Source organism: Quercus lobata, chromosome 9, assembly GCF_001633185.2.
Source record: "Quercus lobata isolate SW786 chromosome 9, ValleyOak3.0 Primary Assembly, whole genome shotgun sequence".
NCBI lineage: Eukaryota > Viridiplantae > Streptophyta > Magnoliopsida > Fagales > Fagaceae > Quercus > Quercus lobata.
Window position 1 is genome coordinate 35,035,281 of NC_044912.1, and position 17,896 is coordinate 35,053,176.

General features: G+C 36.9%; 1 protein-coding gene and 1 pseudogene across 1 annotated transcript; both read right to left on the reverse strand.

Annotated features, from left to right (window-relative positions):
- Positions 1–238: 238 nt before the first annotated feature.
- Positions 239–5,918, reverse strand: LOC115961646 (annotated as a pseudogene).
- Positions 5,919–12,048: 6,130 nt separating this feature from the next.
- LOC115959447 (CDT1-like protein a, chloroplastic) lies at positions 12,049–15,609 on the reverse strand. The gene is made up of 5 exons (XM_031077833.1): positions 15,335–15,609; positions 14,262–14,491; positions 14,048–14,167; positions 13,273–13,507; positions 12,049–12,513 (listed from the first exon to the last, which is right to left on the reverse strand). Exons 1-5 carry the CDS (start codon positions 15,428–15,430, stop codon positions 12,172–12,174), a joined length of 1,023 nt encoding a protein of 340 aa, XP_030933693.1. The 5' UTR covers positions 15,431–15,609; the 3' UTR covers positions 12,049–12,171.
- Positions 15,610–17,896: the final 2,287 nt, after the last annotated feature.

Consider the following 17,896-nt stretch of genomic DNA (forward strand, 5'->3'; position numbering starts at 1 on the left):
ATAGCCCAACGATATCCAAGCCTCATTGAGTGAACGGCCAAGGGCTGGACAGTGGATTGAGGATACCTTCTGGTTGGTGTATGTTTGGTGCAAACCTCTGACATTGGTCTCACTTCTTCACGTATTTGTGTGCTTCTTTCTGCATGTTTGGCCACTAGGCCTTGGGTGAAGGCTCTATGGGATAAGGACCTGCCTCCTGTATGGCTTCCACAAATTCCTTCGTGTAATTCCTCCAGGATTAGTTTTGAGGCCTCAAGGTGTACGCAGAGCAAGTATGGCCCAGAAAATGAGCGTTTATAGAGCTTCTGATCCTCGGAAGCCAGAACGGAGAAGCGTTTCTTTGTATCTTGTCAGCTTCGTTCTTCTCTTCGGGTAAGATGTCTTCTTTCAGAAACAGTATCAAAGGGTCCATCCAGCTACCCCTTATTGCCTTCCCTTCTTCACCTTCCATCACCATCCTTACCATCCTTACCATCCTCTCTATTTCCTCCCTTTCCACCACACCTTTTCCCTCTCCCACCATCGGCTTAATAGCCACACCGACCTCTTCCACCAGCATCACCGCATTCATTTTCTGCTCTGCATAAAGCGGCCACGCTATCATTGGCACACCATAAGTGATGCTCTCTAGAGTAGAGTTCCACCCACAGTGAGACAAAAACACACCCGTTGATGGGTGGCGGAGCTGCTACTTGTTGAGCCCAAGATGGCATCACCAGCCCCACCCCTTTGGTCCTCTCTATAAACCCTTTAGGCAAATATGCCTTTGGATCATTAACATCACCATCCACGTTGAAAAATGAACCTGAGGCACTACCATCGGTTGGCTTACGAGCCACCAATATGACCTTTGTTGGCTCAGTTCCAAACCCCATGCCAACTCAGTGAGCTGCGCATTTGTTAGAGTCCCTCCACTACCCAATGAAACGAGGAGAATCGAATCCAATGGTTGTTTGTCTAGCCAAGCCACACACTTGGCACCTAATTCAGTCAATGGCTCGTCCTCTTTGATAAGCGGCCCAACTGGATGAACTGGTGGTGTGGCTATTTGCTTATAGAAAGGGAGCTTTCTTATTGCTTTAAGCAAAGCTGTTTCAAAATCCTCCCATGAGTTCAAGAAAATCCCTGTTGCCAATGGGGTTCGGTTAAAGTGGAACAAGACCCACTTGTATTCAGGAAGGTCAACGTACTCGCACTCCACCTCACGGTCCAGTGTAGGAAGGTACAAAGTGAAAGTAAGGAAAGCAGTTGAGCATGTGAACAACATGTAGGTAGGAATAGAAAGCTCATTGCAGATTTCAAAAGCTTGTGTCCAAAACAACTCAATGATTAGAGCTTGTGGCTTGCCCAACTCGATGAGGACCGACTTCAGTGGCTTGAGGCTCTCCTGTACGTTGATACAAAGCCGAGTGACAATCCCAGCGTCTTCTGTGACCAGTGCTGAAATATCAACAGGTCGGAGGTCGATAACTTTGAGGTTTGGAGGGAGAGTTGGTGAGTGGAGTAGTTGGTTTTGAGCTGCAGAAGCCTCGGTGGTGATGTTGAAGAGACTAACATGGATGCCATGGCAGACGACAAGTTGTTTAGCTAGCTCGAGTAAAGGGATGATGGGGCCCATGCCTGGACTTGGAAGGACTGCAACATGGACTTTCATGGTTTCAGATTGTGAGATGTAGTTGGAGACTGGTGTGGATAAGTGGGTCTATATATGTATATATGTATAGTATAGGACAGTTGGCTCAGGTTTGCAATTTGCAACAACTAAGAACAATTTTGGTGTCTCTGTGTAGGTAGCAGAACATGGGTTTGTGGTGCTATTGGACGAATCTATATACCTCTGCTGAAAATAAAAAATCTCTCAATTTATAGAGCAAAATGGTAACCTTTTTCTAATATAAGTTAACATTGTACTGTCATTATAAATCTAAACTTAAAATTTTCCTTAATTAATAATATAGAATTGTGTAGCGCATGTATTTTTTCTAAGAGTTTTGATTCTCTCACATTCAATATTTTTCATTTATTTTTTTACATCTACTTTTATGTATTAAAATGTGAATATTTTTAAAATATAGTATTTTCACATCAATTATGAATATGTAAAAAAATGGATGTGATTGAGTGTGAAAGAATATTTTTCCTTTTTCTTTCTTTGGCACTTTTGCTTAGCTTAGCTAAGGGAAATTTTATTTATTTATTTTTTTGATCAATAGCGAAAGATTTTATTGAAGAAGAAAAACATTAGGAACTGCCTACACCAGAAACAAGTCAAGTTCCTACAAAAGAGTAACAAAAATCTTGGACCCAAGAACAGAATCAAAAGACGACCATGCAAGCTGCGTTTATAATAGGACAGTAGTAGCTAGCCGCATAATATATGAAAATGCAGCTATCATATAATTGCACGAAATGCTTCGAAAGCTGTGTTTTTAATATAGGATAGTGTGTTAGGGTCTGTTTGGATACCACTTATTTTGTTGAAACTGAAAACTTATTGCTGAAATTACTGTAGATAAAGGTAAAAGTTAATTGAAATAGTACAGCGAGACTCATGAATAGTATCAAAAAATGTAGTAGGGCCTATCAATAGTAATAAAAATAAGCTGAATAGTAAAATAATTTTAATAAGCTGAATAGTGCATATATAGACATGCACCTCCTTTATTTATATTAAAGAAAAGGTTATATTTCCTTATTAGCTCGCTGTGCGATCATATGAGCAATGTCTGATGTGAATACACAAAACTTTAACGTTTTTAATATGATATTGATTCGATTTTGCTTAGGTCTTAGGAAGACTTTTCGTAAAATCTTTTCTAAAAGGTCAAGGTGGGACAGTCAAAAGACTCAAAACTGATATTATTTTTTAAAAACACAAAACTTAGGGCTGTTTAGTAGTAGTGTTTAAGTATTGTTGTTCAGTTTTCAGTATTGTGAAAATACGTATTTAAGTGTTATAAAATTACGTATCAAAAGTGTTATTGTTATTTAAATACTTAAAACTATTGTTTAAACAACAGTGTCAAACAACCCCTTAATTTTTCATCCAGTGTTCAGTATTTTACATTTCGATGTGTTTTTTCAAAGTGGAAATTTCATTTTTAGGCTTATACCTCCTAATAAATATGAAATTGTATTTTCATACTTACTAGTAGTATGAATATTGTTCGGAGGCCTTTTTTCGGTTTCTCGGCCACGTGTTTTCTGCTGGAGGGGTGACCTTGTTAGGCTCAAGTTATGTTTGGGGAGTTGCATCCGGAACTCAACATTGAGCCACGTGGTCCAATGGCTACCGGCATACTTTTAAGCCTACAAAACCATTAAAGCCAAAGTCTAAGAATCACGGTAATGGTTGAATAAATGTGTAATATGTGTTTGATATAATAACTTTGATTAATAGTTGTAATAGTAGTTGAAATAAAGTAATATGTATTTAAAGGTGAAGTAATCATGTACTCAATGATGTAAATTTAAAGATATGGAAGCAGAGTCACTTATCTTTAATGGTTTATAGCTCCAGCTGTATAGCATTAGTGAGTTGACAGTATTCTCGTAGAATAACTCTAGCGGTAGAGAGGCGATTTGCCATGATAACTTCAATATTGAAGGGGAAAAATTGGTGCAATTAGAGGGAGAGAAAGTATGTCTAGCTGTGAGTAGAGGCTGGTTAAGCTTGCCCCTCTTATCATGCATTTAAATGAGTTTAAGTTTTAATTAATAGTTGTAATAGTAGTTGGAATAAAGTAATATGTATTTAAATGTGAAGTAATCATGTACTCAATGATGTAAATTTAAAGATATGGAAGCAAAGTCACTTATCTTTGTATGGTTTGTAACTCCAGTTGTGTAGTATTTGCGAGTTGATAGGATTCCAGCAAAATGACTCCAGCGTTGGAAAGGCAGTTTGTAATGATAACTTCAAGATTGAAGATGAAAAATGGGTGCAACTAGAGGGAGAGAGAGCATATTCAACTATGTGTAGAGCTGGTTAACCTTGTCCCTTTTATCATACACTTAAATGAGTTTCCCCTTGACAATGCTCTTTTAGGTGTTGTGAACTTATGAATAGTATTGGCTTCCATAAGAAGGGCTTTTGTATGAAGTATTTATGCCTTCCTAGATAAGGGCTTTATGTAAGATAAATTTGTACCTTCCATGAGAAGGGCTTTGATATGAAATCTTGGTGCCTTCTAGAAGAAGGGCTTTAATATTAGAAGTTTATGCCTTCCATGAGAAGGACTTTTATAAGAGAGGTGAAGAAGAGTATTGAGATGTGTTTATGGGCAACAAAATAGTAGAACTTCAAAGTGAGAGAGTATGAGAGTGGAGCTAAGAAGAGTTGCGGTGTGTCATATGTAATGGTGTAGTAAGTGTATATAGGATTGTGTGAGAGAAATGGAGAAAGAGATGTTTAAAGATATGGGCAGCAAGATAGATGTATTTTCTGAATATAGAGAGTGAGAGAATGATTATAAGAGAGTAATGGTGTTATAGTGTGTTTAGCAAAGCTGTTAGGATTTTTTGCTGGAGAATGTATGAGGGCTTATAAAGGGCATTTATGAGCTAAGGGCTGATGAGTTTAGTTCCTAATTTGGAAACTAAAAACCCAGAAGCTCAGAATTTCATTAAGAGCTTAAGAAGATAATTAGAGGGAGAAAGAATAAAAAAGTTTATGAGAGAGTTGTTCTTCTCTATTGGTGTGTCTTTGAGGTGTTGATGAAGGATTCTATTTATAGCTAAGTTTAAGGGGGAGTTTTAGCAAATAATCTTAGCCAAAATCTGTCCCAATCAACAATGAATCTTCAAAAAATCCATCTTAAGATTTGGCTCAAAAAGGTATGTTTAGTTTTAAGGTATTCTTGCTATTTTGGGTAACAGCTGCTGGAGGAAAGAGTAGCAGAAAAGGAAAGTATTTTAGCAAGAAAAATATAGTTTCTTTAGTTGGTTTTGGTTTTCAGCCAAATGTGGAAAAACAGTAAAGTTAAGGCTGCTAGATTAGCTGTTACATTTATTCTGAAAAAGCTGTCCTAGCTGTCAGGAAAAGCTGTAACAGCTATCATAAGACAGCTGTCAGAAGACAGTTGTTGCTTGGGGTAGAAGCGGATGAGGTCAGATGTCAGGCTGATGGGATTTGAGCATTAAAAGGCCGATGATGTCACTTCCAGCTAGGTGTCAAGTGCTAAACACATTGCTGGAGTTCTATTGGAAATGTTTCCTTTTTTGGGTGTTTGTAATTTTGGTCCAAGATTCTATTACAACATATTTTTAGTAAATAATAGAATGATTGGTTGATAGTTAATGAAGATTTAGAGACCTAGTTAAGGTCTCATTGTGTTGTGACTTAATCTAGGTGAGCAAGAAGAGCATTTAATGCTCTACTCTAATAGCTGGTAGAGAAAAATTTGGTTTGATTGTGGCAGACAGCAGCTAATATTAAAGACATCATGAATGTTTTATATATATGGAGATTAAAGATAGCCAATCAGATTAGGTCATGTGTTTGAGTTGGATTTTAGTTGAAAGTAATAATAAGATTTATGTACAATAATATAATGAAGTTTCTAAATTTGTATAGGAATAGCTGGAGGTTGAATGAATAGTTATTTGTTCAATATTTAGATGGCCCTGCTCTAGAAGGTGTACAGCAAGTGGAATTGCCCTCCCAGTGCACTGCCGAGGAAGAAGCAATTCCTTCCCGACTAGCTCTTGAGGAAGCAGAACAAGTAGTTGAAGTCACAGACTCTGAGGATGATTTTGAGGTCTTCAACTAGCCTCAATTTCCAGAATCTCCAGTTGTTGACTGTAGCCACCTCCCTCCAGCCCAAGCAAGTAGTGTCCAAGAAGCCCCAAGTGTACCTGACGCGATCGTGCTTCAGCGTAAAGCTAAGACGAGCCTTCTTGAGCTCTTGGAGTCCCATGCTGGGGGCAACATGCCCGAGGTAGCGGTCCAGACCAAACCTCCTACTCCTTCTCCTACCTAAGTTTCTCAACCTGATCCTGCAGATAAGAAGAGGAAGCGGGATCAAAAGGGCAAAGAGGTAGTGGAGGAGGGAAGGGGCATCCCCCTCAAAGAAGCTGAGTCCCAAAAAGGGGCCAAAGCAGCCAGGACATCTCAAACAAGGTCCTTCAGTGAAGGGTCCGTGGTGGGGAGGGGGCGTGATCGTCGCACCAAGGTTCAAGTCTAGAGTCCCCCTCTAGTACATAATGGATCTCCTCTCCCTACAGAAGCTTCTATAAGGGATTTCTAGCAATGAAAGCTGTACATGGTAGATGCCATGGAGCAGGCCCTATTGCTGCCTAGTGACATGGCCGACCTGAGGCCCATGAAGAAAGACCTTGCGCTGGTAAGTGTTTTTTTTTTTTTTTTTTTTTTTTTTTTTTTTTTAAAAAAACTTAATGTTCTAATTGCTTTCTCTCAACACATATATATAATATATATATATATATATATATATGTATGTATGTATGTATGTATGTATGTATCTTTTTTTTTTTAAAGGTCGTTCAAGTTGCACATATGGCCGAGGAGTTAGTGAACAACTCCCATAGGCAGATGAAGGAGGAGGAAGGGAGGTGGATAGCTGCTATGGAAGCCTTCTCCTTGGCCGAGAAGAGAATTCAAGAGCTAACACTAAGCTGGCTAAGGCTGATAAGGAGAGGAAGAGCGCCGAGGCTGCTCTGCAAGGGGCTGAGAGGCAGGCAGAGAGTCAGCGCAAATAGCTTCGACAGACCGAGGACCAGCTAACTACAACTAAGGAGCAGATGGGGGTCTTAAAGAAAAAGCTAGAGGAGGCAGAGAAAGCTACAGAAAAGGCCGGGCAGGATGGGTACAATATTGGGGTGGCAGAGACCGAGGAGAGCCTCAGGGCTGAGGTTTTTGGGGTGTACAGGAACTACTACCTCCAAGTGTGGAATGAGGCTCTAACTCAAGCTAGGGTAGATGCCTCTTCCACCCTAAGGAGGCCAAAGAATGTCTACTATCCCTCGGCCATTCGAGTGTTAGGCCCTTCTCCTAAGGCCAAGGCTGCTCCCAAAGACACTAGTTCTAACAAGGATGTCTCTACCAGTACTCTTCCTTCTTCCACTATCCCTCTTGAAGAGGTTGTTCAAGCTGATGATGCTGAGAAGGAAAAAGATACAATAGGCCAGGCAGCTCTCGAGGCCACAAAGCTTCCACCTGGACCCAAGGATTCTTCTAAGGAGAAGGGAACCTCCCAGAGTCGAAAAATAGTTTTGGTGACTCTCCCCATCCCTACCAAGGGAGATTCCAAGGGTAAAGGTTCGGCCTCCTCGACAACAGCTCCTGAAAAATCTGCTAAGGCCACAGCGAAAGGCAACCTTCCTCCCAAGATTAAGTAGTGCCTAGGTTATGTTTCGTAGGGTTTTTATTTTTAATTTTTAATTTTTTTACTTGTAGCTGTTGTTTACATTTTTGAAGATGTACTTACTTTGCCTTTTTCAAGGCTTAACTTAATGACAAGTATTAACTTCCTTTATGTTTTATTGTGTTTGTGCAAAGCTAAATATGATGCATCGGTACTTAACTGATATAAGCATAGTCTACAATTCCTTTTAATCCAAAACATATTCTCATTCTTAAATTTAACAGTTATTTACACTAGTGGTAGTCTAACTGCTACATTCCATGCAATCAACAATATAACAAGCTAACCTTTCCAAATCCACAACATTTAATAAAGTTTAATTTTAACTTCAAAACATACTTTATATACCTGAGATAAGCAGCTCATATGACTATATGTGCCTTAGGATTTCCTTCTCAATTTCAAACTTATCCAAGGCTTCACATATCCATCCACTTAGTAGCAGATCAAGACAGTGGTAGGTGTTAATTTACCCATACTACATGGTTCGAGGAGCCAAACATTACTAAGGTTCTGTTTAACACCTGAGAGATACTGAGCATTGTTAATTTACCTAAGGTATGTGGTCTGAGGAGCCAGGCATGATCAAGGTTTTGTTTAATATTTAAACAAATAATAAAGAGTATTAATTTACCCAAGGTATGTGATCCAAGGAGTCAGGCATGACCAAGATTCTGTTTAATACTTAAACAAATAGTAAGGAGTATTAATTTATTGAAGGTATGTGGTCCGAGGAGCCAGGCATTACCAAGGTTTTGTTTAATACTTAAACAAATAATAACGAGTATTAATTTACCCAAGGTATGTGGTCCGAGGAGCCAGGCATAACCAATGTCCTGTTTAATACTTAAACAAATAATGTACACAACACATAATGTAATAAATAGAAACATGGCAGAGTTACCTTTCATTAATAATAATACCTTCGTAGGTTATTTATATTCTAAGGGCATGGTACAACATTTCCATCTAAATCTTCTAGGAAATAAGCACCTATACCAACCACTGAGGTGATATGATATGACCCTTCCCAATTGGGCCCCAATTTTCTCCATGCTGGATTTTTTGCAGTACCCACAACTTTCCTTAATACTAATTCTCTAGGTGCTAACGGCCTTAGCCTCACACTCGTGTCATATCCCTGTTTAAGCTTCTATTGATAATATGGTAGCTGAACCATGGCAGTTTCTTTTTGCTCCTCAATCAAATCCAAGCTCTTTTCTAAAAGGTTATCATTGTTATATGGAGTGAATAAGCTCGTCCTTAGCGTTGGAAATCCAGTCTCTAAAGGGATCACGGCTTCAGACCCATAAGTCATTGAGAAGGGTGTTTCCCTAGTTTAACAACGAGGAGTAGTCTGATATGTCTAGAGAACATGTGGTAGATCTTCTACCCATCTACCTTTTGCTTTGTCCAATTTCTTTTTAGGCCCATTCACTATAACCTTGTTAACAGTCTTGACTTGCCCATTCTCTTGTGGATAAGCTAGGATTGAGTATCTGTTCCTAATACCCAATTCACAACAATACCCCCTGAAAGCCTTACTATCAAACTGAAGCCCATTATCTGAGATGAGGGTGTAAGGAATCCCAAATTGAGTGACAATGTTCTTCCATACAAACTTCTTTGCATCCACATTCCTAATATTAGCTAGTGGCTCAGATTCCACCCACTTTGTGAAGTAATCAGTGCCGACCAGAAGTCATTTCCTATTTCCTGCTGCCTTAGGGAATGGTCCTACAATATCAAAGCCCCAGTGAGCAAAAGACCATGGGCTAGACAGAGGATCAAGGACACCTCTTAGTTGATGAATGTTTACAGCAAATCTCTGATATTGGTCACATTTCTTCACATACTCCTCTACCTCTTTCTGCATACTTGGTCACCAATACTCCTGGGTGAGGACCCTGTGAGATAGTGATCTGCCTCCTGTATGGCTTCCATAAATTCTCTCATATAATTCCTCCAAGAGTGGCTCCACTGCTTTGGGATGGACACATAACAATTATGGTCTAGAAAAAGAATGTTTGTACAACTTTTGCTTCTTGGACGACAACTAAAAACAAGAAGCTTTCCTTCGTACTTTATCTGTCTCTTCTTTTTCCTCGGGCAGAGTACCTTCCTTGAGGAACAGAACTATGGAATCCATCCAACTAGACCCTATCCTAATTTGATGAATCTGGATCTTCTCCTTCTTCACCTTGGTGGGCTTATACAAATCTTCAACCAGTATAACCCAAGGTAAACCTTGTGTCGAGGAAGTTGCCAAAGTAGCCAAAGAGTCAGCATGTTTTTAATTTGTAAAGACAAGATTGACATAAATATTTTTAATAAAAAATTGACTTTTATTTATAAATACTTATTAATTAAATATATATCATATATAACTATTTTTCATCAAATTTTTCTATGCATTGCATTCCACGTATTAGCAACTAATTTTTAAATACAACTGACTTTATCCTCACATCACCACCAAACTAAAAGCCAAGTAACTCACCACCAAATCACAAAATTTCGCAAACCATGATCCAATTTTTCAAAATAGTCACATGACTCACCCACGGCCAATAAAAAAAAAAGACCATCGTACAAAATCATTATCACATCGAGTTTTGGAGCTCTCAGCTAGTCAGCGAGCGAGCGAGAGAGAGAGAGAGAGAGATTTGTGAGAGAGGAAATGTAGTGCTGGAGCAAGGCGTGCTTGGTTGCCACGTTGGATTCCCGGCTAAATGGCCCGTTACTTCCCGCAATTTCTTTCAGGTCTGTTTGGGAAGTAGGTCTAGTGAGTCAGGCAGGTGAGCTTGAGTAGTCTTGTCCACTGCCAGGGAAATGAATGGAAACCTTTTTGGTTTTTTCCCTTAAGGGGTTGGTGACCATGTCCATGATTACGACCATAACAAAAAAAACAACAAATTAAAGCACTTTAAAAGAAAGGACAAAGGAATAGAAAAATAATAATATAAAAGAGAGATAAAGCAACCAAAAAAAAATTAAACAAATCAAAAATTCAGTCTCCGGCCCAGGGCTGGCCTTAGGCCCTAGGCCCATGCTTAGGGCCCCTACTAGAGAAAGACCCCAAATTTGGAGAGCAATTTTTTTATTTTTTTTAAAATATTTTTGAAAGATATTAAAAAAAAATTAGTTTACATTTTTTTCACTGTTAAGAAGGCCAAAAAATTAAGTAATGCTATAAATATAAGACAAATTTAAATAAATAGATTTTACAAATAGATGTGTTACTAATCACAAGTAATTCAAATAAAAAAATATTATAAATATTATAAATTTTACTATATAACTTTTATTTTTTATGTTTTTTATAGGCAAAACTACACTATTAGTCCCTGAAGTTTACCTTGTGTGCACAATTAGTCCCTCAAGTTTCAAGCGAGTGCAATTGGTCCCTCAAATTTTCAAAATGAGCAATATAAATCCTTTGGTTAACTTCCGTTAGTGGTGTTGCTTACGTGGCTAATGGAATAATGATTTGGCATTTTTAAAATGATATGACATTTATTTTTATTAAAAAATTCCAAAATTAAATTTACACATAAGAAAGAAACTAGACCCATTCCAATTCAAATATTTATCCTAACCCGGTACAAAAGAAATCTCCATTTACGGTGAAAGAGCGAAATTGATGATTTTCAATGGAAGCACATATTCATAAATTTATTTGCATTGTTTTGACTTGTAAGTTAACACTTGTATTATGAAAATTTTTGTTTTTCGGCTGGGTTTGGACCTAAGAGCCACTGCCACAGCCAACTTATTTATGGATGCAATGTGCATTGGAGAAAAAATCATTAATGTCAATGACGAATACTGCTTTATTCTAAAGATAGAGACGGGCAGCAATTTGCGAGGCTCAAAGTGGTCCAAACTATGAGATCATCCACCATACAATATGGGCTTTTTGATTCAATTCGAAGTCTCAAGGCTGCTTAGGATGAAAACTCAAGCTGAAGAGGACGTGTTTTGGGAAACCAGCACTGAGTCAGTCGTGGAGGTGGGTCAGTGGCTGTGCGAGATAAGGAGGGAGGCGGGACAGTGGTTGTCTGTTGGAGAAGGATGTGTAAAGCAGGAGGCCTCCGTCTCCAACGGAGGGCGGCGGCATTGCTGGCGGCTGGGCCTTGGTTCTATCATTGTCTCTCCCCTCTTTCAGGGTTTGTAAACCAGATTGCAAATGGAGATTTTTTTGTACCGGGTTAGGATAAATATTTGAATTGGAATGGGTCTAGTTTGTTTCGTATGTGTAGATTCAATTTTGGAATTTTTTTAATAAAAATAAATGCCACATCATTTAAAAAAACGTAAGGTTATTATTCCGTTAGCCACGTAAGCAACACCACTAACGGAAATTAACCAAAGGATAAACTTCAGGGACTAATAACGTAGTTTCGCCTTTTTTATACAATATAAAATTTATACACTAGCTTAATTTGATGGTATATGTGTGAAGTTTCCTCCTGAAGATTTGAAATCCGGCCCTAATCCCCCACACCCCACATGCACTCATGCACTTATACTTGTAGAGTGACCACTGCGCCAAGAGTGCACGATTGTCTACATAACTTTTATAATTTGATGTGATAATGAATATGATAGATGGACTTTAACAAGCTATTGAATACATTTTTGAATGATTTGTTGTGATTGATAATATATTTACAAAAAAAAATATATCTTTGTAATTCTCATATTGTAAATTTTATAATGTCTCTAACATTTTTGTAAGCCTCATGTTAATGATCACATCAGTTACAACAATATCAGTTTGAAGTCAAACAGCGCTGATGACTTTCAGTGAAAAGCGCTTGCGGAAAGATTGAGAGAGATGTGATGCTACCGCTGGTTGCTGTTTTCTATGTGCTTCGATTGATGTCCCGAGGGGAAATGACATGTTGGGAGAATTGTTTATGTTTGAATTCAGATCTTGTTCTGTTCCTTCTGCAATTTCATCATCCCGAATGCAGGTTTCTGATACTGCTGATTGCAGAGCTGTTAGTGCAACAGTTGATGTCTTAATAGGAAATGATGAGCTGGGTGTTTTCATGTTCGAATGGACGTCTAGCATTTTACGATTGAATGGTTCAGGCAACAGTTCCTCTGGAATTTCATCCACCTGCATGCAGAAGAAAAATCTTAAGGTGCAGTCTAGAGCATTGCTTAAAACTACCAGAAATCTTCATATCGAATATATATGAGTAAACTGACAATAATTTTTCATCTCAAATCCATATTGTTTGTTACAACTTTTTTCATCTCAAATCCATATTGTTTGTTACAACTTTTTTCATCTCAAATCCATATTGTTAGTTACAATTTTAAGTGGTAGTGAATATCACGCTGACAGCTACCTTTATGGTTAACATTTGTAGTGAAAGAGAGGTCAAAAGCAGCTAGAGCATAAAGTTGATTTTCAATTGTATGAAAAAGGAACACTTCTATAATGGAAACCATAGAATATGACCCTAATCAAAATTATATTAGATTATGGTATTATCTTAACCCAGTCTCATTAGGTGGCCACAAGTGGCAGATGGAATCTAGTACTAAAGTTTATACATAAAGTGTAAAACAGCTATATATACATAGGAATGGAGGGAACAGATGAAACAGAGGCATCTCACTGCAAGAATGTCCTAAGAAAAGAGAGAATATATGCCCAACAGTTTTTGTGCATTATATTCCAAAGCACACTCCCCTTTTCAATTGGCTAGGAAGGCATTATAACCAGAGAATCAAAGTAACTTATATATACATATAAAAAATGTAAATGATTGGCAACTAATATTGTTCTAGATGTGATCATGAATACAGAACTAACAACAATTTAAGGATATACCCCATGTAATATACAGAAAGTACAGAATACGAGTACCTCAGGACAGGATTTTGAAAAATCCGCAAGCCGCGATCGTAACACCTTCCTCAAATGCATATTCCCACTTTCAGATTTCAACTTCCCATCATTTTCCACTGCATCAACGTTGATGGAAACATGGAGATCCGGCTTCATACAGCTCGTCCGCTCATTGAACACAAGTACCCTCTTTATCTCAATTGCATTGCGCAGAATAAACTTCAATTGAGCCAAGTGCCTGTGTGTAAACCTCCTAAAAACATATTTTTTAAGAAAACATACAAAACAATCATAAGATTCATTAATCTCATACAGCAGCTAAGTGTAGTCAGTGTATCAGGTGAGTTGCTTAAGAAATATCAAATATGCAGCATGGTAGCAATTTTTGAAAACTGATCTAAAAAAACTGAAAAATCTGTGTTTTGAGAATACATTTTCCCTCTTAAAACTTTTTTGGCAATGTGTTTCTATTTTGTTTTCAAGTGCTGGAATTACATTTTAAAAACACGCTTTTCCCAAATCCAAACAGACATTTAAGGTTCTTTTTTTTTTTTTGATAAGTAAAGGTTCTATTTTCTAAGCAACCAAAAAGAGGGAAAACAAATTTGAAAACATCTTATCCATCAATATTAATAACAAGGCTCCAAATTCACCTCCAAAACCAACAAATTTCATAACTTCATACCAATCATCATCGCTATAAGACACAGAATGCAATCATTTCCCAACCAAAATTTTACTTTCTTAAAAACCAAACAAAACCCAAAAAAAAAATTAAAAATTAAAAATTTACCTGTCAGTTAAACACTCAATTTTGGGGCAAATATTGGTAAAAGAGGATGAGGAACCCTTCAACCGCAACAACCGAATAGAACTATCCAAGCTATCAAAAAACTGAGCAAGAATCTCATACCTACACATAGAACAAATAAATACCCAGAAACATTAATTAAAAGCTAAAACAAATAAACCAATCAAATCATCATATAAACCAAAAAAGTTCATACTTTTCGGGTAGCTTAGTGGGCTGGGGGAGCGGTTTCTTGGACTTGTGGGGCTCTGGGATTTTTGGGGAGGTTGGCCCCCAGGATTGGATCTGCCTTCTGGCGGAGGAGTTGGGTCGGAGGGTTTTGGCGACTTTTCTGACTTCGTTGACGGAGAGGGCGACACCGCGGTTGCGCAAGCGGTTGCGAAAGCGGTTGCAGTCCCAATCTCCAAGGGCTCGAGTGACAATTGCCTAAAAAACATGTATAAGGTTTTGCCAGTGTCCATAGGAATATATACATAATAAATTGCAAGACAATTGCCTAAAAAAATCAAAAACAAAAAGTAGAGAAAAGGACAAAACCATTAACAGGAAGCATAGAGGATAATAATAGAACCCAGTACTAGATCAATTATGCAATAGAATACATAAATCAATCTGATTTTACCATTTATAACAATTCACTTTCAATCAAATCAGGATAATGCCTTATTCTTTACCACTCTTATGTCAACAAAATTATCTTTTGTTTATAACCATAAATTCCACAACCCCCTAATTGCACTCTTATGTCACAGATATGAAAGCAACCAGACATATCTTACAAAATCAAGAAACCTCAATTATCCAATTATAGATAAAAAAAAAAAAAAAAACCCTTATATTCAAACCTAATTACAATAAAGCATCCATTGCTTCCATTCACAATAACATCAAGAAACTGCCAATTAATCTGCGCGATTGACCATTCTGTCTCCCAAGAATACTTAAAATAACACCAAATCCTCCGAAAATTTTTCTACTTAAACCTTGTACAAAGCTGAGAAATTCTGAAAGGCTAAAGAGTGTTCTACAAGAAATATTCCTAAAAATTTTAAACCTTGTACTATAAAGTTAAGAAATTCTGATAAGCCAAACAGTCTTCTACAAGAAACCCTAATCCCAATAAACCAATTCTTCATACTACAAGTTCTTTCACATAATTCAACAAAAATACAATCTCACACACGCACACAGAAAATTGACAACACACATATTAAAAACAAAGAACATTCTAGAAATCCCCAAAAAAAAAAATTATTTTAAAGAACGTACCGGTTCGAAGCGAGAGATATCGGCGAACATAGAATCCGAGACGCGATGTACATCACGAGAGCTCGGAGACGAAGAAGAGGGTTGCGCCACTATCATATCCAACAACGGCGTCGTTTTCGTTTTCGCTAGGGTTTTTTTCTTTGATTCTCAGAGAAACAAAAAAAAAATTGGGGGACTTGTTGAATCAAGAACTAAGAGAGAGTCTGTAGAAAATAGGTGTTTGTGAGTGTAGTTGTTGTTGTGGGTTTGAATGAATGAGAATGAATGAACTGAAAAGGTGTAACGTAACGGGGTTTATAAATACTAGAGAAAGCTGAGACCTGGTTGGCGGGTAATACCGACTATGCGAACTGACACGTGTGTATTTTGAGTTCTCTTTAACTCTGATGGGATTTTTAAGGCGTGTGCTCGACACGTGAATGCGTGGAATGTGAGCTCTTTTGTTTTTTAATTAATATATAAAAACAAAAATATATTATATAATATACTTTTTTTTAATGGGTGTACATTTTCTAATTTTATTTTATTTTTAAATTGACAGGTTAAAATTTTCTCCATCTACCAATAACTGCCGACAGTATGTTACAAAATTGACCATATTATAAAAAATAAATAAATGGTAAAAAAATTATTAATGTTAAGTGCAATGGATTTTGGACTTTTAGTTAGTTTAATTGATAAAATTTTTTGTTATTAAATAAAATATTTGAGATTCGAATCTTGTTTATATTAATAAATTAATTGGTGTCTTGACATGATAATAAATAGTAATCATCATATTATAAAGAGTAATCATCATAAAAACAAATGTCATGAAATTCTTTCGTATCTATTAAATAAAAAGTACGATCCCTACTCTTATCAATTTTTTTTTTTATTTTTTTTAAATTTGATAAACACACACACATATATAAGGGAAGGGGGATGAGATAAGGAAATACACTCACACGCTAACACCAAAACTGCATGCCTATTTTTACCAACTTAATTATAAACTACCCCCTCCAAAAAAAAAAAAAAAAAAACTTAATTATAAACTACATTGATTTTATATATTGAAACTGCAAATAACTATGATTTAAATGTAAAATATGTCTTAAAATTTGTTGGACTGCTTTATTTTTGTCAATTTACCTTGAAAAACGAAGAAAAGTAGACACAAAAAAGTCATATTTCAATTTTATATTCATAGTAGTGATATGTTTGTGCAACACACAACTTAATTAAAAATTATATGTAAATAAAATAAAATATTTTTCTAATGCTATTGAAACTATCTCAGTCATTAGTGAGTCACTTGAAACTTTAATAAAGCTTATTATATATTAAATTAATTATCTTAATAATTAAGGAGCCATGCCCATAACATTGTTAGATATGCGAAACATGTTAACGAGTAATCGGTGTGGATGGAGGATGTTCCTCCACACCTTTTTCTTGAAATCCATGCCAAGTTGGCGTTTAATCAATAAAATTACAGTGTTTCCTCTCAAAAAAAAAGGGGGGGGGGGTTGGGGAGCCATGCCCACTTGACAAAAATATATTAATATTATATTGTCCTAATGTGTAATAAATACATATATTGAGCCATTTGGAATGAGCACGCTATATAGCGTGTGTTGAGGGGAAAATTTTGATATTCTCAAATAGAATATGGGGTAGCCAAGATGTTGAGGAGAAAATTTCTGATGTTCTCAAATAGAATATGGGGTAGTCAAGTTGAAACTCAATGATAGGCCCTTGAAATAAAGCCTAAAGGCTATCGGTGTGGTGTAAGTCCGCCTAAGTAAGAGATAGAGGCTGCACCTTAACAAGAAGACAACAATAAAGCCCAATAAACACGTTAGTATTGTTAGTTTATTATATTATTAGTCTTTTTACGGCGTTATAGTTCAAATCAGTCCTCTAACGGTACGGTATTATCTCCAGCGGTAGGGGTGAAATTATACTTAGAGTCCAGTAGTCAGTGATTAAATAAATTTAGGAAAGTGTTCACTCCTGTGGGTCCTTATATGTCTTGGTTAGGGGAATTTATAGTACTTTAGCCATCATTACATCAATGTGAGGGAAAAATTCAATTGTTACAAATACATTATATCCTTCATCATAATAATAATAAACAATGATTAAAGACTCCATAGTTACAAATAAAAGAGGAAAAATATGATGAAATGAAGGGAGAGAAAGATCCCCAGCTCAGTGCAGCAATTATTAAACTAAGATTTTGGTGAGTGTATAATTATAAGGAATGAATGAGGTGAATGTGGGCTATTTTGAGTGAGTGAGTTGGGATTAACACTAAGATCGAAGCTTTTTGTGAGTAATGGGCTGTTTGTGTCTAGTTGGAGGACATTTTTGAGCCGTGGTTGTGTAGAGGGGAAAAGAGTATTTGAGATTAGATGAGTATGGGCTAAAGATGATGAGTGGTGAGCTTGAGGAAAGCTAAACCACGAGCAAAGTAGTAAACAAACCAAGGGTTTCAGAGGGAGTAGTTGTCTTGGTCAGTTATGGGATGTTTATGGAGTAGGAAGGTGTAAGCAAGGCGGTGAATGTTAGTGTTAT

Coding starts and splice junctions, on each gene's coding strand:
- LOC115959447 (XM_031077833.1), bottom strand. CDS start 15,430: ATGATAGTGGCGCAACCCTCTTCTTCGTCTCCGAGCTCTCGTGATGTA. Junction 13,508..14,047: donor ATTGAGTGTTTAACTGACAG/GTAAATTTTTAA, acceptor ATATGTTTTTAG/GAGGTTTACACACAGGCACT. Junction 12,514..13,272: donor TTTCAAAATCCTGTCCTGAG/GTACTCGTATTC, acceptor TTCTGCATGCAG/GTGGATGAAATTCCAGAGGA.